The 27,729-nt window shown below is 34.4% G+C and overlaps 1 protein-coding gene across 1 annotated transcript in view; it reads right to left on the reverse strand.

Moving 5' to 3' along the window:
- LOC145291155 (2-hydroxyacyl-CoA lyase 1-like) overlaps window positions 1–24,352 on the reverse strand; it is a 174,026-nt gene extending 149,674 nt beyond the window's left edge. The window contains exons 1-3 of the mRNA XM_080136684.1: window positions 24,070–24,352; window positions 13,074–13,178; window positions 8,649–8,689 (exon numbers count right to left, since the gene is read on the reverse strand). Coding sequence (XP_079992810.1) covers window positions 8,649–8,689; window positions 13,074–13,178; window positions 24,070–24,150 — 227 coding nt within the window. The 5' untranslated portion in view covers window positions 24,151–24,352. The remainder of the gene's footprint in view (window positions 1–8,648; window positions 8,690–13,073; window positions 13,179–24,069) is intronic.
- Window positions 24,353–27,729: the final 3,377 nt, after the last annotated feature.

The following is a 27,729-nucleotide window of genomic DNA, read 5'->3' on the forward strand; positions in this document are numbered from 1 at the left end:
ATGGGCCTGATCTCATCTCTGCTATAATAATTAAGAAATGTTTAACTGAGCTAGCCCCCATACTTTCCAAGCTCTACAATAAATGGCTTGCTGAATCTTGCTTCATAATAGCTGGAAGATGGCCTCTGTGGTACCAATATACAGGAATTCTGATGAAATAACAGACCCTCTCAATTATTGACCCATTAATCTCTTCTCCCTCTTCACTAAAATCTTTGAGGCCTTAATAATCAAGCACTAGTTCACCACCTCACAAAAGCAAACCTTCTCTCTGACAGACAGTATGGATTAAGGCAATGTCGTTCTACTGCATATATTTTAACATTTATCTGTGAATGCATTTACCATGTTTTGGATAAAGCGGTTGGAGCCACAGTTGGAGCCCTTGATACATCCAAGGCCTTTGACAAATCTGGCACAAAGACTGCTAATGAAAATAAAATTGTACATTATAACTAGACGTATACTAAATATAATTAGATCCATCTTAGACAATAGAAGCACACAGGTTGTCATTGATGGACATACATCCAAGCAGCATAACATTAATGCGGGAGTGTCTCAGGGGTCGATCCTTGGACCATTATTATTCCTGATATTCAAAAACGACCTCCCTGATAATATTGTGTCCGAGATGGGTATATTTGCTGATGATACAATGCTCTATAATATGCATTAGGGAAGAACAGATGTACATAAATCTAAGACAATGGCAGAATCATTAGAAAATGACCTCCAGACCATAGTTGAATAGGGACGCAAATGGATGGTAACATTTAATGCTAGGAAAACTAAGCTGCTCTCCTTTAACAATTACAAGACTCCTCTTGAACCGCCTATATAGATGAAAAATAACACCCAACCTGAGAATTCTACCTTCAAACTCCTTTTTTGGGACTATTTTACCATATTTTACTTAGTGGGCAACATGAACTGGAACAAATACATAGAGGATATTGCAAAGACTGCTGCAAAGAAGGTGGGTTCCCTCTATCGAGCTAGAAGACTACTCACACCTAAGAGTATCATGTACCTTTACAAGGCCACCATTCTCTCATGCATGGAGTATTGTTGCCACATCTCGGCTGGTGTATCTACCACTAGTCTCTCCCTCTTTGATAGGTTCCAAAAAGGAGTTGTCAATCTAATCGTTCTCACTTTATCAGCTAAGCTCTAGTTCTTGTTTTATCGTCACAATGTTGCATCTCTGTGCATGTTTTAATGGAATGTGTTCTGATGAACTCGTTGCGCTTGTACCCCATCCATATCTCTGACAAACCTGTTCAGCAATAAGATCTCACCCCTTCACTATTGAGGTCCCTAGATGCCAAAAAGCTTTCTATTCTAATAGTCTCTTCCCTTGAACAGCTGGACTTTGGAATTCCCTTCCTGCTACCTGCTTTCCTGGTCATACTGATATGCAGAAGTTTAAATGTAACAAACCGACATCTTGATAATCTTTCCTAGACATGGCCTTTTTCGTCCAAGTGGTGATATGCCTTGTTAGGAGTTAACATTAAAAAAATAAATAGAGTGTATATGTGAGTATATTCATCATATAATGAATGTTAAACATAAAAAATGATATACATGAAAAGTAATAATAAAATGCATGTTGAATAGGTGTGGGAGGCTGGTATATGATCTGCAGAATAGATTTCCACATTGGGGTCAAGGAGTCGGGAGTCAGTGTCGGGAGTCAGAGTCGGAGTCTAAGATATCAAAGGAGTCGGAGTCAGAGTTGGCCATCTAGGAATTCAAGGAGTCGGAGGCGGACTTTCACCATCCGACTCCGCAACTCTGGCTTTGTTGGCATCTAACCACTGAGCTGAGCATCTTCAGTTGCCATAAAGAACCCAGTTTTCATTGCAAGTCACAACCTGGTCTAGAAATGGGTCGCTCTTGTTGCTTAAAAAAAGGGAAGATGACACTTCATAAAAACGTTTCTTTTGGTTGTTGTTCAATTCATGAGGCACCTTTTTATCAAGTTTGTCTTTCCAATCTCTCTCAAGTATGAACGAGTACAACCAGGTAATTCCTTATATACATTACAACCGTTACATTGTTGACTTTTACATTTGTTAATCATTATTAAATATCTTTGGGTAACATTATCAAAATATCTTGTATCACCATAAAATATTGGAATTATGCAAGAAAGGTTTTTTCAGTTGAATTTATTTTATTTTTGTTGTAACCTTACAAGCCGATAATAATCAAGACAAACACAATGGCATATTAAGCAAAAAACGTATTAGCAAAATTATGTTACAGAAGTACACTTCATGATTCAGGAGCCATAACTGCCACGGATTGCTACATCGATATTTAGATGTAATTATATTTATAGTCTCTGGGTAAGTCTATTATTCTTAAAATGGGTAGATCAGCTAATTATTAAAATAGATTTTCTTTAATGCAATATGCAAATTAGATTACTCATTGAATGTAGATTTCTTTGGAATAAATAGTATATATAGAAATCATGCTGTACAAAAGCCAATTTTCAATATGAACATTAATTTATCTTTTGTACTTATTAATTAAATTGTGAACAAACAGACAGGAATATGAGTTTATTATAATTGATTATTAAACCCAATTCTGCATCATAGGTCCTGCAATAAGTACCGTGAAAGTAATTTGATATCTGATAATTAAAACTTTTTATAAAACCAATGCAAAAAATAATAGCGCCAGAAATAGCATCCAACTATGCAACTGCAGAAATAGAGTCATTTGTCCTCTAAAGAATAAGCGATTGACAATAATACTGCATAAAAAGTGACTACATGCAATAACATCAATAAAAAAGAAGAAGCATACGAAGATACAACATATAAAAACAACACAAGTTTAAAATGAAAAATCTATAAAATAGTGTAAACGTATTTGTAGTTAAGTACATTGGAATTATGAAAAGTTTGCCAAAGAGACACCGTCCAATTGATAGAACACGATCCCGAGCAACGCCGTTGAATTGAATAAACTTGATCCTGTGCAACACTGTCGAATTGGTAGAACACGATCTCGAACACAAATGTAGCAACATGCGACCAGAGCAATCCTCTTCAATTGACGCCGAATGACCTATCAGCCCGTTTTCTATTTGTATTATTTTTTTATTACATTTTAGACTACACACCTCGATGATCATTAAAGATCATTTCATATTGCGTTCTCTCTGTAGTCTTTGCCATCGACACCGGTTCACCTTCATTACTCTCTGATTCAGCACCGACATCCTCATCATCTACATGAACCTTAAATCTAAAATATGTTGTGGCATTCCATCGATACTCAAGTTGTTAGGGGACTGCACTCCTGTAATAACCGCTCTTCCCCATTGCATGCATTAGAAGGTTTCACCTAAACCTCTTCTCCTTTGTGAATTCTGGCTGGTCCTTGCTCATTAATTTTTGGGTTAAAAATTAATCTATGTGGCACTGTGTTCTCTCTCTCTCTGTTCGACCTATGGCTTTTTCATTACTCATCTCAAGATAGAGGGCAAGCACATCTTCATGTAAAAAAAACGGAATAAAACTGGCATGGTCTGGCACAAGTTGTAGCTTAACTGCCAATTTTACCTTATTTATCCACCCGACTACATCACCTTCTCCACTAAAAGGTAGTATCAAATCTCTACCCAATCTCAGCATCTCAGATTCCATAATCTGTTCTCTGCCTAAATAGCTTGTGGTTAAATACATTTGTATTATGAAAATCCAACGCACATCTGACTGAACTCATGTCTGCCAAAAAGACACCGTCGAATTGACAGAACATGATTATGCGTAATACTGTTGAATTAATAGAACATGATCCCGAGCAACAGCATCGAATTGAATGAACATCATCTTGAACACAAACATAGCAACACGTGACCAGAGCAATCCTCCTCAACTGACAATAAATAACCTATCAGCCAGTTTTCTATAGCCATCGGGCAAAACCCAACCATCGCTGGTTTGTATTTTTTTAATTACATTTTAGACAACAATACGTAATATTATAGTGCCCAGAAGAAATTATAAACTCAAAACAAAAGTATAAGCTACTGTAGTTTCTGTTATTGAATGTGGTTTTGTACTAATAGCAGTATTAAAGAGAAAAATAAAATGTGTAGAAAAAGGGATAAATATAAACAATAATAACAACAATAATATAATCACAATGATATTGCTCAAATAGAAATTAAAATGTTTATAATAAAGAGTAAAACTGTGCATACACACACACACACACACATATATATATATATATATATATACACTGGTGATAGGACGATTCCAATATTTTTCACCCGATTCTGATACAATTACCGATTCCGATTCTTTATAAATCTCTAATTATTTAACTATAAAATTGTTATTTCCCCCGATTTTTATAAAAACACAAATGTTAAATATGCAGATATTTTCGTGAACGTAAAAATACACTTGTGGAGGACGATCTATCGATTTTATCTTTAAAATCAATAAATATTAATTATTTTATCATTATTACCAGCAATGAAAGAGTTTGCTTTTAACAAAATCAAATAAAAAAAGACAATTAAAAGAATCATTTTGGCATCGGAAAATAGACATCAATTTTTCCCGTTCTGATACCCCCCAAATCTTCCGATTTTTTCGATTCCGATTAATCGTCCCAACATATATATATATATATATATATACGTTTTATTTTTTTTTACCGTGTCTTTCTGTTAAGTTACATTATTGTTTCGGCTACTCGGCCGTTTTTTGGGCTGTCTGTAGCGTCCTCAGACTTTTACAGAAATGTTCTGTAAAAGTCTGAGGACGCTACAGACAGCCAAAAAAAAAAAAAAAAAAAACCGGCCGAGTAGCCGAAACAATAATGTAACTTAACAGAAAGACACGGTAATAAAAAATAAAACGCATATTTGCTCTACAACAGTATTGAGCACTTTCTTCAGTTTTTATTAATTACCATCTCCACTATATATATATATATATATATATATATATATATATATATATATATATATATATATATATATATAAATAAATTAAAACTTTTAACTTAATAATTAAATTAAAAACAATAATACTATTAATTTCACAGTGAACGAAACAAATGTAATATACAAATGCTCCTGTCCATTCGAAGAATATCTTCCTAACCAATCTACGAATTCACATAGTATATATATTGGCTATACAATGGCGACCCTCCCCAGATGTCTCTCATATCACTTATCAGAAAATAGTGCCATTCAACACCATATTATTCGTCATAATAAAATAAATGGAAGTCAACCGAAAAAAAGAAATATATTAACCACGAACACTAAAATTAAGTACCAAAAAATTGCACACTGAGATTAAAATTACTAGAAACAATATTAATAAAAAATACAGTTTAATATTAACAAAATAGCATTTAATACAGGTACAAACATATTAAACATATTTAATATTATTTTTATTCTTTAGCAAATATATTTTCCTGGTACACCATACAGAGATATACCAAAAAAAATTAGTTTTATGTTTATTGGCTAGATAAGTGTGTTGGAGAACAGGGAATTAACAATCAAGATCGAAGTATCGATGTATAAAGCTTGCATCCTGAGCATGCTGTTGTACGGCAGCAAGTTCTACACACTGTATGCACATCAGGAAAATAGCCTTCACACTTTTCACATACACACACACACACACACACATATATATATGCAGTGATTTTAGCATTAGGGTCTTACACTATTTTTTTTTTTTTTACACGGTGGTCACCACTTATCAAGGCCCGGAAGCCACTCAGGGATAAGGGTTATTGCAAGTACAGTACGTTAGTGTGGAGATTTATTGAAGTGTTTACTTGAGGTGGTGGTTTATTAGGAATTTGTTTACATTGGATTTGAAGACATCTAGGTTGTAGTCAGGTGGGAAGCAGGCAGACGGAACAGAGTTCTACAGGCGTGCAGTTCTAAGAAAGAAGCTTTGTTCATGGAATCTATGTTTTGATTTAGGCACAGATAAAGAGTGGGGAAAATTTTTGACAGTGGATTCAGCCAGACGGGTGTTTTTCGTGAAAGATTGGCGAGGGGGGGGGGCAGAGATTGGAGTTCAGACGAGCACCTGCCACGGAAATAACGATAAAACAAGGATAGGCTCGCAACGTCTCTTCTGTGGGAGAGAGGTTGGAGGGAAGAGAAAAGGGCATCCCCCACTAAGCCACAAAGTCTATTTTGTACTCTGTCAAGGCAGGATAGGCTGTTTTTAGCAGCTCCTGGCCAGATATGGCAGCAGTATTCCTTTTGTACAAACGATGCATGTTGTAAATTATAATTTTCAAAATCTTAACTCCCATTATATATATATATATATATATATATATATATATATATATATATAGACTAGCAGGCCACCCAGCATTGCCCAGTCGTAAAATATGCTTAAATATGATATTTTGATTAATGCAGATTTCGTATTTATTATTATATTATATTTAACCCAATATATAATAATGATTTAAAAAGTTCTACCACTGAGCTACATTGCTAGATGATAATAAATGTTTTTTTTTTTAAGAAGAAATGATTTGCTGAGATTTTATTATTTCTCTTGTCCGGTGTAATGGAAACTATTCCCTGCAAAGATTCTTCTTTTTTAACTATAAGATAGAAAAACTATTTTTAAGAGCGAATTTTTTCGATTTTCAAAAATGATTTGCTTATATTTTATTATTTCCCTTGGCCAATGTAATATAAAATATTCCCTGATAAAAATTCTTCTTTTTTATCTATAAGAGGGAAAGACTATTTTTATAATCGATTTTTTTCGATTTTCAATACATATCAAATGAATTTCTGTACTAAAATATATCTAAGAAAACTGCCAGACAGATAAATTAGTTTTGTATGAAATTTGCAAAAAGATAGGCTCAGCTGTTTCAGAACCTATGGGAAAAGAACTCATACAAAGTGACTTTCATATATATCTATAATATGAAGCTGAACGTGTGTGTGTGTGTCTGGTCATGAATAGGCTCCTATATGGTTGACTATTATAAAAAACTGATTACATATAATGATAGAAGATGTTTTGAGACACAGGAATGGGTATGTTTGATCTGGCATAATGATGATTCATTAAAATTGTGGGGTCTGCGTACACGCCTGATCCACAAAGTATGGAAATAAAAAATTAAAAAAAAACGTTTACAAGTGTTTTTGATATAGATGTACATAATAATACTTTGATAAGTATGTTTTAACTTAAATAGGGATGGTATAATAAAATTGTGGGGTCTGCGTTCGCGCCTGGCCTCCATAGAATGGAAATAGGCACAAACTATTAATAAAAGACTTTTCATATCTATCTGCGTAAGTATACTTTGATAATTATGTTTCAGTTTGAAGAAATATGGTATAATAAAATTATGGGGTGTTCGTTCGCACCTGACCTCCATAGAATTGAAATATGTCACAAAGTTTAACAAGGTTTTTTAATATAGATCCACAGAATATTGTGATAAGTGTTTCTGTGTGAACAGGTATGGTATAATAAATTATGGGGTTTATCTATTTTATTTTTACTTTCATCATATTTTGCTTTGGTTTTGATACTCTCAAATTCGAAGCTATTTCTTTACAACACTTCCTTTTCATAACCTATCATACTTTCATAAATCAGAGTCCATTTTCTGTAGGCTGTTTTTGAACCCAATCAACGATGGATACTTTTGCTAGTATATATATATATATATATATATATATATGTATAAAAGTGAACATGTGTGTGTGTGTTTCTGTGCACATGTCCCTATGCAATAACTGTCAATTTTAAGTCTACAGCCTTGAAATTTGATATACATGGTACTGAGATTTGGAAAAATCTTTCTAATCCATTTTCAGCTAGAAATTTGGCTGTTAAGGGATCAAAGTTCAACGATTTAACCTTTGAGAACTCTACTAAACTCCTCCACCAATTTTGGGTTTAAACACTCGAAATTTTAGATATAGGTTCTTTGGACATGGATCTAACTTAATAATTTTATTTGAGCCTAAAACAATAAATGTTTAGGGGTCATAATAGGGGTCAAAGTTTAAAATATTTGACCTCTGCGGTCTCTACCAAATTACTCAGACAAGTTCTAGTCTAAACATTTGAAATTTTACATAAAGGGTATTCAGAGATAAGGCAAGATTTTTAATCAGTTTGGGTCGAAAATTTGAGCTACCAATATATAAATGTATGTATGTTTGTATGTCTGCCTAAAACATTTGACAGAGGTGGCGGATTTTTACAAGATCAGTATCGTTTTGAAGCTCAACCCTTCAGACGACAAATACCGAAAAGTTGGCTAAAAACATTAATTTCTTCACCCTCAACTGGGCACTTTTCAACAGGGAGAGGTCGCTTTTTTCGCCGATATTTTCGAAAGTCATCCCCTTTTTTCGATTGTCTAGCCTTAATTTAAACCTACGTCACTTCCGGTTATCGGTGGTCGTAACAGCAAAGACGTCATGTTTTTTCCCGTTCTTTTCCTCCTTTGTGGTACGGGTTCGAGCCTGCCTTCCTACTACCACTTTTTTTTTTTTCTCAACACACACCTCCAAACACCTGGGCAACGCCGGGCTGAAATGCTAGTATAAAAGAAATCATAAAAATTACTCTTACCTTCTCGTTAAGTATCCAATAGCACTGGCTGCATAAGAAGCCTGGAATAAAAAGAAATCATATGAAAAATTTCATGACAAAATTACGGTTTTCGTCTTCTCAACTGCAAGGAGAAATCAACTGTAACTTTTTTTTCTTTCTTGTTAAATCATTAGATCCTTTTTGTACTTTTTGCTTCTCACTCTTCGTTTTTCTCTTCCACCTCTTTCATAGACTTGGTGTTGCTAGTCTCAGTCTTTTTTAGAAATAACATTATGATATGTCTTCTTCAAAACTGTCTTATCTATTCCCTGACGTTTGGCTTGTATGCCTAGTGGTCTCTATCGATTCTTTATTTTAAAATCGATCTGCTGGTTAGTTTTGTCTCTCCATCTTCTTCTTCTTCTCTTTCTTTTCCCTTTAAATTTGACAAAAATATTCAAAAGAACTTTCTTGGTGATTGTCAACACTCAGTTTTATGCTTCATTATATATATATATATATATATATATATATATATATATATATAAATTATATAAATTATATATATTATATATATATATAAAAATTACAATAAGTTTACCAAGGTAATCAAAATGGTATATATATATTATATATATATATTTTTTTTTAATTTAATTTTCACCCCAAACAAGGCACAGTGCCACTTTGAAGCAGGGGGCTACTATCAGGGACTTAATTAGCAGGGTCATTATGAAGGGAGATGAGTAGAAAGATGTTTGTTCACATTACACTTGAACTTCTGCATATCAGTACAGTTGGGAAAACAGAAACCCGGAAGGGAGTTCCAACGACCTGCAGTTCTGGGGAAGAAACTATTGGAGTAAAAGGCTTTCTTGCACCTAGGGATCTCTACTGTAAAGGGGTGAGACTGAGTGGCTTGTCGGGTTTGTCGGGGGTAGTTACGTCGAGGAGGTACAAGTGTTTGCAGTTCGTTAGAGCATTCACCATATTCACCATTAAAGTATATATATATATAAATATATATATATATTTTGGCAGCAAGTCATTATTCAAGCACGCCTGATTGAACACGATAGAGTTATTCTTTTTTCTGATTTTTCTGGATATTTTTTCCATTCGCTGAGCAGACTTTTTTATTTCTGCTGGCATGTTGTATAAAAGGGCGCCTAAAAGATTTTATTCAGCCATATTCTACTCAAGTGCCTTTTATTGGTGAATCTGATTATCATCAGGAGCGATTTTTGTTGTCATCGTTTTTCTTTTCTTTGAGGTTTGATGTATTTATAGTTTTTTTTCTTTATTAGTTATAGAGGTGGGTGCAGGGATGGTTAGGGGCGAATTATTTTTATTTTTAATTTAAATTTTCTTATTTTATAATTTATTTATGTAGTTTCTTGTTGATTATTAAATACTGTTAGTATATTTGTCTCGGTGTTGAATGAGATCCGTGACTTCTAGTAATTTTAATCATTGCCAAAGTTGTTGAGGATGTCATAGACAGGAAATTGCTACACAGCGGTTAAGCTGATAAAATCTTTCTCTTTTTATAAACTACAAAAAAGCAGTCCTGCTTGAGACTGATGCTCCCTTCCTCTATGGAGGATAGGATGAATAAAGCATCAAGATACAGAAAGATTAGCAAGATATCTTTTGTTAAAAAGGAACTGTACAAAAGAGAAAAAACACTTCCCACTAGATTGTTTAGTTGATTTTATATTCTCTCAAGACAAAAATGAATGCTCTGAGTGGTACCTTTCCATCTTAAAATGTATCCAACTTATATACAGGGTTGCATCAGGAGAGGCTCCCTTCACAATTATTTGCAGACTTTGAATAAACCTTGAAAATGTAAAACCGTGCCTCCAAATGGTATCCTCAGATATACTAACACTATAAGAAATTAATTTAAACTCTTCAATCCAAAATTATTTCAATGTAGTCTTGTATTTTCTACTTTATCATAAATACTTAGATAAACATTCCATATCCATAACATTCTTTAACTAGAAAACATAATCAAAGGTCAGGCCTGCATATACTTTCGACTAACCATATAGTATTTTGTTAGTTACCTTTCTATATTATTCTCCTCAACACAGGACTGTACAATAATTGATTATGTTTTTGATAGTATTGATACACAAACTCGAGCAATAATTCTTTGTAACGTGACCGTTACGCCCAACCCGTGTTCGTCACAGTTCAAACCTCTCTCAGACCCCCACGCCTTCTGGCACTGTCGAAAAAGAACAAACAAACAAAATAAATCTGTGTTGGCTTTTCTTTCTTTCTCCCCATCTCAACACTCTCTTGCTGCCACATGTTCATCTCACCTGGCTTGCGTTTTTGCTTCATCTGATCGCATGCTGGCTACAGCCGGCTCATTCTTGCCTTCACTTTACATGTCCATCTCCTTCAGTGCCGACTTTGTTTCTCCCTAACCACGTGGTGCCCCCCTTTTTTTTTTCTTTTATAACGGCAGCTTGTACACACTTCCTAATTTGCATATGTGCATTTTTTTTCAGCTACTGCTGCTAATATCCTTGCAAGGCAGCTATCCTACAGCTTCTACTGATATTTTCTCATGTGCTCATACGCGCTCTTTATACATCTTGACATATCGAAAGCATTTGATAGGTTTTGGCATGTGGCTCCTTTACAAGCTCTCTCAGCCATCAAATCTTTTTTCTCTGATAGGTTTATTAAAATAGTCGTTGATGGGCAAAATTCTGAAGCACACGGTATTAACATTGGTGTGCCTCAAGGACGCATCCTGGTCCCATCTCTATTCCTGATTTTCATCAACGATCTTCCAAATCACATTCTGAGATCTTTCATCAACATTTTTCCAGACAATGTTACCATTACTCCTGATCTTAAATGGAACACGTACATCAAATCTGTTGCCAAGGCCGCTGGAAAAATGGTGGGATCTTTCTATCAATCCGGTAGATATCTCACTGCTAGAAAGGACTTGTCCTGCCTTGATAGAGTTCAAAATAGACTTCGTAGCCTCGTAGGAGATATTCTTTTCTCTTCCCTGCAACCTCTATCTCACAGAAGAGATGTTGCAAGCTTGTCTCTGATGTATCGTTATTTTCATGGAAAGTGTTCGACTGAGCTTCAGTCTATGGTCCCCCCTCGCCTAACTTTCACAAGAAACACTCGTCTAGCTGAAAGCACTATCAATAATTCCCCCCACTCTTTATCTGTGCCTAAACCTAAACGTAGATTCCATGAACAAAGCTTCTCTCTTAGAACTGCACGCCTGTGGAATTGTCTTCCGTTTTCCTGCTTTCCGGCTGACTACAATATAGTTGTGTTCAAGTCTAACGTAAATAAGTTCTTGATGAGCCGTTCCATATAAGTTATCAAATTTACCAAATTTTCATTACTAATGATTACTATATTGTCCAATTTCTACTGTACACTCTTTAGCCCTTATCCTTGAGTGGCCTCTTGGCCTTGATAATGTGGTGATGCCTGTATAAAAAAAAAATCTATGGTAACACTTCAAAAGGCCAGTAATAACTAGGATCTTTCCGATTCGGAGCATGCCGTACAATAGGATAAAAAATGGCTAGTTACCTTTAATGCATCCAAAAATAAACTTCTATGGTTTAACCACTAATACTCAAGTCCACTGCTACATGTCATCAACGTAACAGCTGTTGATGTGATAAGCTGCTATAGATAGAACAGATTCGCTCAACAAACTTTCATTAAAAGTGTACAATGGATTAGATGTAAGTGCATAAAAATAATAACAGAATTTATGACATGGTTACCAGATGCCTCATGATGTATTACAGACAGGAAATTGCTGCATAGCAGATAAGCTAATAAAATCTTTCTCTTTTATGAACCATGAAAGAGGGCAGTTGTGTTTAGAACAACTGTTCTTCTCCTTTATGGAAAAGAGGTAAGGGAAAATATCAAGGTCTGTATACATTCACACTGTAAAAAAAAAATTTCCAAAATGAAAAGAAACTCAACATGCATCACAACAGATGTACAAAAAGATTTGTTTTATGGCATATCAACCCTTTTCAGATTATTTAATGCCTAATCTGGTCATTTGAGTAAAAGTTTTAATGCTTCACGTGCTTTATATCTTCAAATATTTATGTGATGTGTTTTGTTGTTTTGTAGAGGAAAATTGTTGTTTTTGACTTTGCAGAACATGATTGAGTTTTGTATAAGAAAAATAAAAATAATAACATCAATGCTTGGTGCATTTTAGGTCAGGAAGCCAGTATCTTTACACAGCCTGATCTGATAGCACTAATGTACAAATAAGAAAAGCAGAAAAAAATGAACTGCAGTAATGTGTCATCAACACAACAAGACTGTTGATGTGACGAGCCGCCATTGGATAATCTCAAAGAATTGATCCACCATAATGCTACAGAAGTTCAAAGATGAAAAAACAAAATGTGCAAATTATTCAAGTCAACTCACGGCTTGTTCGTTCCGCATTGCCACAAATTTGATGCCTTCCGCTTGCATAGCCACGGCCACTTCAACAACAGGGATCCCCACAATTCCAAAAGCATAATTAACTCCCTGCAAAAAAAGGAGAAATAATTTTTGTACATAAAATTAAAATGCAAATAAAAGAAAACCAAAAGAAGCAGTACTTAAATAACAAAACCACATTTAAGAAAAAAATTATAATAATAGCAAACTAGCAGAGATACCCAATATTGTCCGGGATTAAATGGTGATCAACAAATTTTTCCCATTCTCTTATGTCTTATTGTCATCAAAATCGGTTGTCAATCAAATCGATTGTTTGCTTTTTTTTTTACATGGAGGTCACCACTTATCAAGGCCCAGAGGCCACTCAGGGATAAGGGTTATTGCGTGTACAGTAATCAATGAGATAGCATTGTAGGAATCATTAGTATTGGAGATTTGATAGAGTGCCTTACTTAAGAGGGCGGTTTGTCAGGAATTTGTTTATGTTGAACTTGAAGACATCCAAGTTGTAGTCAGGTGGGAAACAGGCAAACAGAAGAGAGTTCCACGGTCGTGCACTTCTGAGAAAGAAGCTCTGCTCATGGAATCTAGGTTTGGATTTAGGCACAGATAAAGAGTGGGGAAAATTATTGACAGTAGTTCAGCCAGACGGGTGTTTCTCGTGAAAGATTGGCAAGGGGGGACCAGAGATGGGAGCTCAGACGAGCACTTGCCATGGAAATAACGATAAAATAAAGACAGGCTCGCAACGTCTCTTCTGTGGGAGAGAGGCTGCAGGGAAGAGAAAAGGACATCCCCCACTAACCTTCGAAGTCTATTTTGTATTCTGTCAAGGCAGGATAGGCTGTTTTTTGCAGCTCCTGCCAAGATGTGGCAGCAGTACTCCATCCTTGGACGTACTTGGCTTTTATATAGATAGAAAATTGCATCAGTAGTGAGATATCTTCTGGAGCGGTAGAAGGATCCCACCATTTTCCCAGCGTCCTTGGTAACAGACTTGATGTATGTGTTCCATTTAAGATCAGGAGTAAAGGTCAAACCCAGAAGTTTGTCAAAACATGGAGCCTTCCTAAGACAAGAGCCATCCATTTCAATTGATGCCAGATGGGGATCAGAGTGTTGATGATGTAAAGCTTGGTTTTAGATGCATTAAAGGTAACTAGCCACCTCTTCCCCCACTATACCATGCGCTCAAGATCAGAAGAGAGAGAATTTGAGAGAACCTTGTCATAGATGTCAACGAATGATTTAAGTATGTGTTTTGGGAGATCATTGATGTAGATCAGGAAGAGAGTTGGGCCCAGGATGGACCCCTGAGAGACTCCAGCATTAATACTGTGGGCCTCTGATTTCTGCCCATCAACCACTACTCTTATGAACCTATGGAAGAGAAATGATTTAATGATTGAGAAAACATTACTAGTGATACCGTAGCTGGAAATCTTGTGAAGCAGGCCCTTATGCTATACCCTATCGAAGGCCTTTGATATGTCAAGAGCAATTGTCCTGAAAAGGAAACCTTTGTCAAGAGATTCACTAATCCTATGAAATATAACCGTTAGCACATCTGCTGTAGATCATGCGGAGTGGAAACCATATTGCATGTCATTAAGAAGGTTGTTTCTGTTGAGGTGGTTGACTATTTCTTTATTTAATATGGATTCCAACAACTTACTCATGACAAACAGGAGACTTATTGGTCTGTACTGAGAGAGAGATGACTTTTCACCTGAATTCTTAAATACAGGGCATACTGATGAGGTTTTCCAGGGTGTTGGAAAGCACTTCTCCTAAGGAATGCTTAAACAGTTTTGTAAATATGGGGGCAAGTTCTGGTTTGAGCTTTTTCAGCACTATAACTGAAATGCTGTCAGGGCCAGTTGCTTTACTGGAATCAAGGTTCTTGATTAGCTTGGCGACCTTACGCACAGATATTTGTATGTTGCATAGCGTGTTTTCTGTTATAATAGGAAATATGGGGAGTTGATGGCCTTTGTCGCATAGGGTAGAATTAGCTGCGAAGTTCTTGGCAAAGAGTTTGGCCTTGTCTGATGCTGACGAGATGACCTCGGGTCCATTGATGATAGTTGGGATACAACACTCTCTTGCATTTTTTATTACTTTTTTACAGTGGTTGCTGGCAGTCCTGAAAGCAGCTTTAGTCTCAGTACATCTATTACCTTGGTAGCTATGGAAAAAGTGATTTCTGTGCGCGAAGGCAGCAGCACATTCTGGGGAGAACCATGGCTGGCTGTTAGGTTTTTGTTGGAATTCTTTGGATGGTATGAATCGGTCTATGCCTACAATTAACCATTTGGTCAGGTCTGATACTATAGAGGACACATCCTTTTTAAACATGGAATGCAGAGGTAGATCAGATATGAATGTACGGAAGCTATCCCAGTCAGTCATAGAGTATCGATATACAGTACGGTGGAGAGGTACGTCTGAAGACATTACATTTCATATTTATCTTAACTGCTACAATGGAGTGGTCAGAGGAGATAGAATGGAACATGAACATAGTTCAGGGGAAGTTGTGAGGAAAACGTCTAGAAGGCTTGCATACTGACCGGTAGTATCGGGCACATGGGTGGGTTCGTGAACAATCTGAGTGAGGTCATAGGCAGTGGCAAAATCATGAAAGAACCTCCCCTCGTCATTGGTCTTATTTGAATGGGTCAGCCATTCCACATTATGGACATTGAAGTCACCACAGATGTGAATGTTAGCTGAAGGATGAGCAGACAGGATGTGGTCAATTTTCTCAGATATGCTCTTAAAGATAGTAACTCCACTGTTGTGGGGGCGCTGGAGGGCAAATATAAATGCAGTGGTATAAGCTAGTGCAACCCGAAAGCACATATAAGGTAAATTAGGGTCTTCTCTGGAGATATCCCAACCACATGGAAAGCCATCTTTAATGTAGGCACATATTCCATGTCTATGGCGATCTTGGGGGTCAGATTTAGATGTTAAGTTAGAGTATCCTTTAATTATGAATTCGTCTAGGGAAGTGGTTGGCCCTATGCCAGTTTCACTTAGAAAGAATATGTCTGGTTTCGTCTCCTGTAATTGTGTTTTAACCTCGGGAAGGTTGGAACGTAGACCCCTGATGTTGGAGAAGGAGACCTGGTAGTAGGGGTCTATGTTGGAGGATGGAGTTCTAGGTTTATTCGTGATTTGTCATGTTGAGATTTTGGGATTTGTGGAACAGGTCGATAGACTTGGTTGGAGCAGGACAGAGAGGGAAACTAAGAGAGAAAAAGACAAGAATTTTTTTTTTTTGTAGCACATGATAAGGTAAAGCCGTAATAATTACCCACTAGTATGGCATCGAGAGGCCCTACCAGAAACTACTGTATGGTCCAGAATTCATTCACCAAATGGCAATACAGCAGCCCCAGTACTTTGCACCTGCTGATAGGACAGCCTCCTTAGTGTTTAATCCAAGGTTCGGGTCCCTGACTATTGTTACAGAGAGAGAGAGGTGAGTAAACGTGGAGGTAGACACGTTTACCAGAACCGAAGGTCAGCTGACCAGATTACGTATGTGTGACGTGGTCAGGTTGGCTAGATCGGGGAGATTTGATTTGGGCTTTGAAGAAGACGGACGGTTTTTCCATTGTCTCCCCCTCTTAACTGGGGAGGGGGGAGACGAACGCTGACGTGTGTGAAGAAGAACCCACACAAGCCGATTTCACTTCCACTTCTGCAGGACCTCTGGGGAAAGTGAAATAAAAACTATAAAACCCATTCATCGTCTTGGAATGATAAATCTTCGTCAAACAGGTATCAATCTCCCTCCAGGATGAGAAATTTCCAGATGGTCCGTTTTGAAGAAGCAGAGGTAAGTTCTGAAATTACATGTCACACACATGATTCCCTTTATGATAATCACACACACAACCATTTATATTAGAGACAATCATACGCACACGGAATCTTCTTATGTTATATAGAAAACGTAAATGGTGCCTTCAATGATAACCAATATATAACATTATCAGGCAGATAATGTCAGCCCACATGAAACGTTTACCTCCATCACCCTTGCTAGTGATATGACCACAAGGATAGACAGAAACAGATTTTCCGACATCTTAGGCTACTGTTCACAAAGTACTGCTGACCTGGAAAGCAGCCTTTTCTTCACCCTTTGTCAGAAACATCACTCATTGGAAATGAGGACTGAAGGACAAAAAAGGAGAAGCAAGAGTTACTGGAGCTGCCGATAACACATCCACATGCATTATCTACTCTCCATTCCTCTAGTTGGGGACCCATCGCGGTGCACTGGGAGGAAGCCTCACATGCCTCCCCATAGTGACTTAGTCCACAATACATTGTAGTCTTCATTGCACTGTACAGAACCTACTGTTGATTTTATATGTCTAGCCTTTCTGCTTGTGTTATTATAATGGCTTGAATTTAAGTTAAAATGAAAGTCAAGTATCATGGTTCAATTATTTTAAACAGAAACATACATTTCGAACACACCTCTGTACATATCAAAGAACCTACTGTTGATTTTATATGCCGAGCCTTTCTTATTATATGGTATTAAAACTTCTCAAATATACTTTCCATGTTAGGCTGTATAAGGTGTTAACTTTGATAAAAATCGCCTGCTCCTTCTTTCATTGAATTTTTTCGATTATCAATTATAGATATTTATTGAAAAAATTCCGATACCAAACCATATCTAAGAACACTGCCAGGCACATCAAATACCTTCACTCTCACTCTCTGTTACACTCACAACACAATTTAATTTTTATTAGACTAAATGTACAACAACGGAGGCCGCCATCTTGTTTTAAATTTTGGCCTTTCTAAGGCCTTTTTTAAGCTCTGGCAAGCCTTAGCAATGTAAAAATTTCAAAACAAGATGGCGGACTCGATTGCTGTACATTTAGTCTAATAAAAAATGTTGAAAAAAACAACAAAAAATTAAATTTTTTCGGGCTTTATTTCAGCCTTAAGGTCAAATAATGTATTTTATATAAAAATAAATAATTTTTATAAATTTTTGTCTGTCAAATAATTTACGCCGCTGAAATACACATTTGCCAAAAAGTCTACGAGATATATACGAAGAAAGTGAAAGAAAACCTTTCGCGCATTTCAGGGACCAGCCATTAAAAAAACAGTTTACACAGAGTCCACGTTCCCCGTGAAGTACCCGCCCTTTTTTTTTTTATTAAAAACACAATAACAGGAATAATATGAACGGATAGGGTCTGAAGTTTCAGCCTCGTTCTGAGTGTGTTCCGTCATACTTTGTGACCGGTGTCGAAGCAAAAAATTAACCCTTAGAATTAAAAAAATAAATAAATAAACAGTTCAAAGAATTATATCTTAAAAAAAATTAAACAGTGCAAAGAATTAAAATTTAGAATTTTTAAAAAATTCAACACTTCAAAGAATTATAATTTTTTAAAATTCAACTGTTCAAAGAATTATGATTTTTTTAAATTCAACTGTTCAAAGAATTTTTTTTTTAATTCAACTGTTCCAAGGATTATAATTTAAAAAAATTCAATTTAGACTTTTTTTTACAATTAAACTGTTCAACCCTGTAAAATTCTGTTATTTGTTTAAGAATATTTGCGAATTGCAAAGAATTTAAATTTAGAATTTTTAAAAATTAAACAGTTGAGAGAATTTAGAACTAAAAAAAAATTGAACGGTTCAAAGCAGATTTTTTAAAATTAAACAGTTCAAATAATTTTAATTTATTTTTTAGAAAATAAACAGTTAAAATAATTAGAATTTAAAAACAAAAAATTAAACAGCTCAAAGAATTATATTTTTAAAATTTCAACAGTTCAAACAATAAGACTTTTTTTTACAATTAAAAAATTAAACAGTTGAAAGAATTTTAATTTAAAAAAAAATAAAATAAACATTTTCACGAGGTTACTTTTCATATAATGTTGAAAGGATTAATTTTTTGCCTTGACACCGGTCACAAACTATGATGTAACACACCTTTACCCCTTATTCAGAACGAGGTTGGATCCTCGGACCCTATCCATTCACATTTTCCAATAACAGTATTTCTGTAATGTTATGACCCTTTAGGCTGTGATCATAGCGTAGTATATGTTAACTGTGGCAAGCGGGGTCAAGGGTCAAAACATTATTATTATTGTTATCGTATAATTATTAATTGATTTGAGCGACGAATGGTCGCTGGATCAATTATTATGATTAGAAGAATAAACAATTAAATTGGGGAAGAGATGATTGACGTGTGAATCGCAAAAGGAATGCGAAAATAGAAAATAGATGTAAACATTATTTTGGGGTTTTGAATAAACAAATAACTAGATGTGAACATTAGGTTGGTCTGAGACACGAAATTAGGTGACGTAAGAGAACATGTGATGTAGTTAGTTTTGGAGAGATTCAGGGAGCTGAGAATTGACTACCAAAGTGGACAGACGTCTAGACAGGGGTGGACAGACAGCTAGGAGCGGGCTGTAAGAATAGAAAATGTAGACGAACTGCAGATCCTGTGAAAACCATTTGAGACAACTGTAATAAATTTATATTATAAAAATATAAAGAGTTGTATTATGGTTTCACAAATAAGAACAGATGTCTCAATTGGATGGTGCTGATCGCTTCATGGTTCATCACGGAGCAGCAGGAAATTAAAAGAACTCTTCAAGAAAAAGGTATGAAGCATATATTCTTCTTCTTATATATAAACTGTAAAAATATCCCGTGTGATAAGTCTGATACAACATGACTCAGTTTACACGTCAATATCATGTCCTCCTGGGTAGACAACATACATATGATTTATACGTTTATTATCTATCTGTTAAAAGAACATCCACTAGATAACACATGACACGTTTTAATATATCATCTCCTCAAATATAAATCAATATACAACATTTCTACTTGATGAATTTTCATAATTTTTGGATATATTATTATTTTCGGCAGAGTTATACCCCCCCCCCCATGCGTGATTTCTATACCGATAGGTTTTTAAAATTTTTCACTGGATTATTATTGATTGGACAATAATTAACCAGATTATGAAAAAAAATCTTGAAAAAAAAATCATTATTTCGACATTTGAAAGGGGTGCTTACTTTTTAGTTACAACGTTCTGGTAAATCAGTCACCCATTTTGTAACCAATAAAAACGCGGATATATCAAAACCATAGAAAGTAAAAATGATATGAGCCTACCGCATTTGGAAGTCAGAAATATTTTTGTTTCTCAAAGAAAAAAAAAAGATAGAATGAACGTGACTTTTTTTTTTAATTGTTTTTTTATGAAAATAAGTTTCGAGTTTTTTATTTTTTTAACTTATTTAGTTTTTGGGCACATATAGATTCGAAAAAGTTGTCAAAAAACAAAAAAAAAACAAAAACAAATGAATTTAGGAAAACTCGTCCCCGGAAATCTCGTCTCCGGAAAACTCATTTCTGGAAAACTCGATCCCGGAAAACTCGTCCCCTTTTGCTAGGTAGGAAAACTGGTCCCTTATTGAATAAATGTCGATTGAAAACACATTTTATGACCGTTCTTAAAGAAGATATTGTCTTTAAAAGAGAATACGCATCCCATAATATTTAAAAAAATATTTTTACTTGTTTACTGTTGTTTTAAAAAAATTAAATTAATTTTTCTAAGTTTTCGTTTTCTACCTAGCTTTGGATGTTTTTTTCTTTCAACTTATTTTAAAGAGTTTATTTAGTTTAAAAAAAAAAAAGTAATGTCGAGTGTTACTTATGAACAAAAAATGTCCGACATAAGAGGATCACGTCTTAGGAGGATAATTGCTCAAAAATAGAAAATTAAAGAAAATATTAAGGTAGATATAGATTTAAAACGAGCCCCCCCCACCCCCAAAAGAAAATAAAATTGTATATTTTTAGGTAATAATGCACATCCAATAATATTTTTAAAAATATTTTTACATGTTTATTGTTTTAAAAAAAATTAAATTGATTTTCGTTTTCTACCTAGCTTTGTAAGTTTTTGGTGTTTAAACTTATTTTAAAGAGTTTATTTAGTTAAAAAGAAATAACACTCGACATTACTTAGTAAATAATTTTTAACAAAAAAATGTCCGAAAATTAAAGAAAATAATGAAGTAGATATAGTTTTAAAACGAGCCTCCCCCACGTTCAAAAGAAAATAAATTTGTATATTTTTAAGTACTGCAGTACTGCACTAGGTGTATCAGAAATTTCGTGAAAATAGTGAATAATTCCACCCCATCTTTCCAAGCTTATAACTCCTCGAAAAATGTAATTCAAGCCCTAATTTTTTTTTTCAATTAAAGGAGCAAGGACCAAGGTTTCATTAAAAAGAAAACAAAAAAAAACAATGTGTTTTTTTTTTTTTAAAAAGGTTTTAAACTTCGGACTTTACAGGTAAATTTCTAAAAAACGGATTTTTTTTTTGTTTTAGATTTGAATATATTATTTATTGACCTTTTCTCTTCAATTTGTGATATATAAAACTATTCAACATAAATTAATTATTTACTTTTTAAGAGAAACTTGAAAATGGGGGGGGGGCGTGAATTAAAAAAAAAAACGTTTGTCTAAAATATTATATTCGGTTTATTGGAAAGAACATAAAATTTCACATTGACCCTGAAAATATCGTAAAAATAGAATCAATAGAAAAATTTTGATAGATTTTTAAAGTTTAAAAATTGAAAAATATTGAGTTCGGAAAATTCATTACTGTTAAAAAAAAAAAAAAATTTCTATTACTTTTAAAACAACTGTAATAGTTTATTTTGGAAGTATAATCCATAAAGAAAATAAATAACCCACTTTTAACAGAGAAATTACGAGATTTTTATATTTTATTCGCAGTTTCGTGTTAGGGGTGTCAAAAATTCCTACAAAAATTCTCTGCACAAGTGCCCCAGAAATGACTTTTAAACGCTCCCATCCCCATGTTAAGAATGACTTTCGAAATAATAACGTTATTATTTCAGCGCAGTACCAAAATTACATAAGTACCGTGTTTTCTTTTTTGTTGTTTTGTAATAACACAAGAATTATTTAAACTGAATTAATTCTTCTAAATAAAATACTTTCTTTGATAATATGTGTTTTCTTTCATTATTTTTGTTTCGTAATGACACAAAAAGTGTTAAAACTAGAGTATTTTTTAAATAAATATTTGGTTTCGTTTTTCGTATCTTGACTCCGTGATCAAGTTTATTTTTTTTTAAGCAAGAGTTAAAAATAATTTTTTTAAATATTATGGGGGCCGCATTGTCTCTTTAAAAACAATATCTCCTTCAAGAGCGGTAATAAAATGTGTTTTCAATCGACATTTATTCAATAAGGGACCAGTTTTCCTACCTAACAAAAAAAGGGGGGGGGGGAGTTTTTCGGGTACGGGCTTTCCGGAGACGAGTTTTCCCGGGACAAATTTTCTGGGCACCAACGTTCCCATGTAGTAGACATTCTGAACGTGAAAACATACCCGTATTTAATAAATCTAGCAAAAATCAACTAATGATCAGATTTTCGTGAAATTTTCGATACTTATCCATTTTAGAATGAAATTACATATAAATGCAGTTTTCGTAAAATATACGAGGGGAAATATTTTTTTAGTGCGTGTTCCCCCCCTATTTATTTTTTCGAAATTCGAACAAAATATATTTAAATCTATCGAAATTCCGATTTATTATGAAACATAAGCGTTCAAATAAGTAAAAAATATTTATTTTTTAAAAATTTAAATACATATATTGAACAAAAATTTACCTTGAAGTTGCAATTAAACAATTGATATAAACTTAATATTATTATGCTTTTTTTTAATAGCGTTTTTCGAATTAATATATACCATAATCAGTTAAATTGCCAAGAAAAAGAAACTTCGTAAACATTAATTAATTTTTAAAAGATTAAAACGATTTAAATTCCATTATTTCAAAATGTTCCGTTACAACATAGATTTTTAATTGTTTAAATTTTTTTTTAAATATAAAGTTTTAATATAAACATGACTCTTGTCAGCTATTTTATTACCAGATTAAAACCAACTTGAAAATATTATTGTACAAATATTAAGCATTTTGTAGCCCCCCCCCTCATATTTTGTTTGTCTCTTTTTACCGAACAAAATATGGAAGCCCGTAGGTAACCAAAAAAAAAAAAAAAATTCAGTAAAACCGTATTTCACATTTAATATACAAATGTTTATAATATTATTAATCATTAAACTGTGTAAATCTTAAAACCTAACAAAATTATAACAAAGATTAATAATTAATTGCAGTTTGAAGAAGATAAACAAAGGTTTTAAAAAAATCATTAAGACGCATCTGCTTTTCCATAGTTCGTATAGTTAACACAAATCTGACGTCACGGAAACATGCGGTCCCGGTCCAATCTTCACAATCGTTTGGCAATCCCTATCTACCTAACTGGATATGTGTTTTTATTTAATGTAGCATGTTTTTGTTTTAATTTTAAGTATTTTAATTTCACTAACATGCTCGAGAAATGTTTCATAATTTTCCACCCCGTTGTTAATACGCCTCCCGATACATTGCTTCGGCAGCATGGGACCATTTTATATCTCCTGAAGACACTTTCGTATTTAGAAAAAAAAAAAAAAAAAAAAAAAAAAAATTGGGTGACCGATTTACCAAAACGTTGTAACTAAAAAGTGAGCACCCCTTTCAAATGTCGAAATGATTTTTTTTCATAATCTGGTTAATTAGTGTCCAATCAATAATAATCCAATGAAAACAAAAATTCACAAAAACCTATCAGTATAGAAATTACGCATGGAAGGTGATGGTTGTACAACTCCGCCCTATTTTCGACATGACAATTAAGTACATGATATTGTTTTTGCTCAAAACTATATATTAAAAAAAAAAAAATCGATTTGTAGACCATTTCTCAACGAACACCCGAGCATCGTTATTTATTTATTTCGATTGAAAATTAAACTTACTTGTTCTCTGAGGGATTTAGCTAGCACAGACGCCCCGTCTAAATCAATGTTTACACTTTTTCCGGGAGTGATTGGTTCCATTTCTTGTTTGTTTTAATTAAAAAAATGATTGATTTTTACTTGGATAGATAAAATACTCTCACCTATGCCAAAATAGCAATTAAGTAAACTGAATTTTTTAAAATGACAGAACAAGAGAAACTTATTGATTTAAACTGGGGCCACTCGCTAATATTTCGGCTCAGAGTTCAACGTTTAGAGCAACATGTGACAAAAACAATACGCCGGACATATAGAAAACATGTCCCTTACGTAAAAAAGTTCCGCCCTGATTTTTTTTTCGTACAGTATAATTATATCTCTTATTTCTTTTGTAATATTTGATTGACAGCGAGATACGAGAAGAATGGTGAAAATTTTTAAAATATAACAAATCAATGTTAACAAAGGTAAGATAAATTACTGTCCAAGATCACAATACTAATAAGTTATTTATCGCCAGCCAGTACGTAAGGTAAAGGTCACAATACACATAAGTTAGTTATCCCCAGCCAGTTCTGGTGAGTGTCGGTCAGTCACTATACTAATAAGTTACCTATCGTCAGCCAGTGTGCGGTGGGTGCAGGTGACAATACTAATAAGTTATTTATGGCCAGCCAATGTCCGGTGGGTGCAGGTCACAATACTAATAAGTTATCGCCAGCCAATGCCTGTTGAGTGTAGATCACAATACTAATAGGTTACGTATCCCATACCAGTGGTGTCAGAAACTTCGTGAAAAATATTGAATAATTCGACCCCCTGTCTTTCCAAGCTTATAACTACTCGAAAAATGTAATTCAACCCCTATTTTTTTTTTTTTTCAATTAAAGGACCAGCGTTTCATTAAAAAAAAAAAAAAAAAAAAATACAAACAACGTGGTTTAAAAAAAAAAAGAAAAGGTTTTAAACTTCGGACTTTACAGGTAAATTTCCAAAAAACTGCTCTTTTTTTTTTAATTAGAATTTATTGATATTGTGATATATAAAACTTTGGCACATGAATGAATTATTTACATTTGAATAGACATTTCAAAACGGGGGGCGTGAATTAATTCGACCCCTTGTCTTTCCAAGCTTATAACTACTCGAAAAATGTAATTCAAAACCTAATTATTTTTTTTCAATTAAAGGGGCAAGGACCAAGGTTTTATTAAAAAAAAAAATACAAACAACGTGGTTTAAAAAAAAAGAAGGTTTTAACCTTCGGACTTTATAGGTAAATTTCCAAAAAAATGTTCTTTTTTCTTTGTTTTAAATTAGAATATATTATTTATTGATCTTTTATCTTCAATTTGTGATAGATAAAACTTTGGCACATAAATGAATTATTTACTTTTTAACAGACATTTCAAAATGGGGGGGGGCGTGAATTAAAAAAAAAACGTTTGTCTAACATATTATATTTGGTTTGTTTGAAAGAGCATAAAATTTCACATTGACCCTGAAAATAGCGTAAAAATAGAATCAATAGAAAAATTTTGATAGATTTTTAAAGTTTAAAAATTGAAAAATACTGAACTCGTAAAATTCAATTAATTTCATTACTGTTTTTTTTTTAAATAAAAAATATTTCTATTACTTTTTATAAAACTTTAATAGTTTATTTTGGAAGTATAATCCATAAAGAAAATACACAACCCACTTTTAAAGGAGAAATTACGAGTTTTTTTTATATTTTATTCGCAGTTTCATGTTAGGGGTGTTTAGGGTTTTGAATGCTTTTAGGGCACAACCTAATAAAATAAATAATTCAATAAAAGCTTCTGAAATGACGAACGCAACAACTTCATAAAGTGTAACACAGAACAGGTTTATCAAGGAGAATGTGATATGTTCCTGGTCAAAAGCTGGACTTCGGCTACCTGGTGCTATCGTCGATACCGTTAGAAATTACCAAGGTGGAGAGAGAGAAGAAAAGGGAGGTCTGTTCTGTTTGGTGTCTCTCTCAGCAAGCACGAGTTGTTCTTCTTCAAACCGGATATTGGCCAATTTCCTTAGGGGATAGGAAGGATCAATGCGCCGTACCCCTGATTGGCCAGTATGTGGCCAAATAGCACAGGGGGTGGGGAGGCATTGATTCGTTAAAAGAAAAAAAGTCCCACTTGTTTCTGCTACAAGTGTCAAAAATTTCTACAAAAATTCTGATACATCTATACCAGTGTCTGGTGGGTGCAGGTCACACTACTAATAAGTTATTTATTGCCAGCCAATGCCTGATGGATACAGATTTCAATATTAATAAGTAGGGCTATGACAACAGCATATTCCTCTCATTGTTTTGACTCGAGTATATAACCGACACAGACACAGTTAATCAACCCAGAACCACATCATTCTACATAAAAGCATACAAGATATCAAGGGATACACATTCGAGAGTCCAAACAATGAAAAGAATATGCTGTTGTCATACATGCCCCACAACAGCGGAGTTACTATCTTTCAAAGCATATCTGAGAAAATTGACCAAGTCCTTTCTACTTATCCTTCAGCTAACATTCACGCATGTGGAGACTTCAATGTTCACAACGTCGAATGGTTGACCCACTCAAACAAGACCGATGATGAGGGGAGGTTCTGTCATGATTTCTCCATTGCCTATGACCTCACTCAGATTGTTCAGGAACCTACCCGTGTGCCCGATAATGACGGCCAGTATGCGAGCCTACTAGACCTTTTTCTCACAACTTGCCCTGAACTATGTTCAGTTTCTGTTCTGTCGCCTCTTGGATCTTCCGACCACTCTGTTGTATCAATTAAGATAAAAATGAAATGTAATAAGTCCCCAGACGTACCTCTTCATCGTACAGTATATCGATACACTAAGGCTGACTGGGATAGCTTCCGTACATTTATATCTGATCTACCGCTGCATTCCATGTTTAAAAAGGATGTGTTCTCTATAGTATTAGACCTGACTGAATGGTTAATTGTAGGTATTGACCATTTCATACCCTCTAAAAAGTTTCAGCAAAAACCTAACAGCCAGCCATGGTTCTCTCCAGAATGTGCTGCTGCCATTGCGCACAGAAATCACTTTTTCCACTGCTTCAAACGTAATAGATGTATGGAAACTAAAGCCGTTTTCAGGACTGCCAGCAACTATTGTAAGAAAGTAATAAGGAACGCAAGAGAGTTGTATGCTCAATCTGTTAAGTCCAAAGTAGCTAAGCAGCGGCTTGGTTCCCACCAGTTTTGGCAAATAGCAAACAGAATCCTGAACAGAAGCGTGTGCTCCATCCCAACTATTATCAATGGACCTGAGGTAATCTCGTCAGCATCAGACAAAGCCAAACTCTTTGTCAAGAACTTTGCAGCTAATTCTACCCTTTGCGACCAAGACCGCCAACCCCCAATATTTCCTCCTGTATCAAAAAACACGCTATGTGATATATGTATATCTGTACGTGATGTTGCGAAGCTAATCAAAAACCTTGATTCGAGTAAAGCAACTGGCCCTGATGGTATTCCAATTATAGTACTAAAAAAACTTAAACCTGAACTAGCGCCCATACTTACAAAACTGTTTAAACGTTGTCTTAAGGAGAATAGTTTCCCATCTCCCTGGAAAATCTCATCAGTATGCCCTGTATTTAAGAATTCAGGTGATCGCTAATC

Source organism: Euprymna scolopes, chromosome 12 (assembly GCF_053919585.1).
Source record: "Euprymna scolopes isolate OS-2025 chromosome 12, ASM5391958v1, whole genome shotgun sequence".
NCBI classification, from domain to species: Eukaryota; Metazoa; Mollusca; class Cephalopoda; order Sepiida; family Sepiolidae; genus Euprymna; species Euprymna scolopes.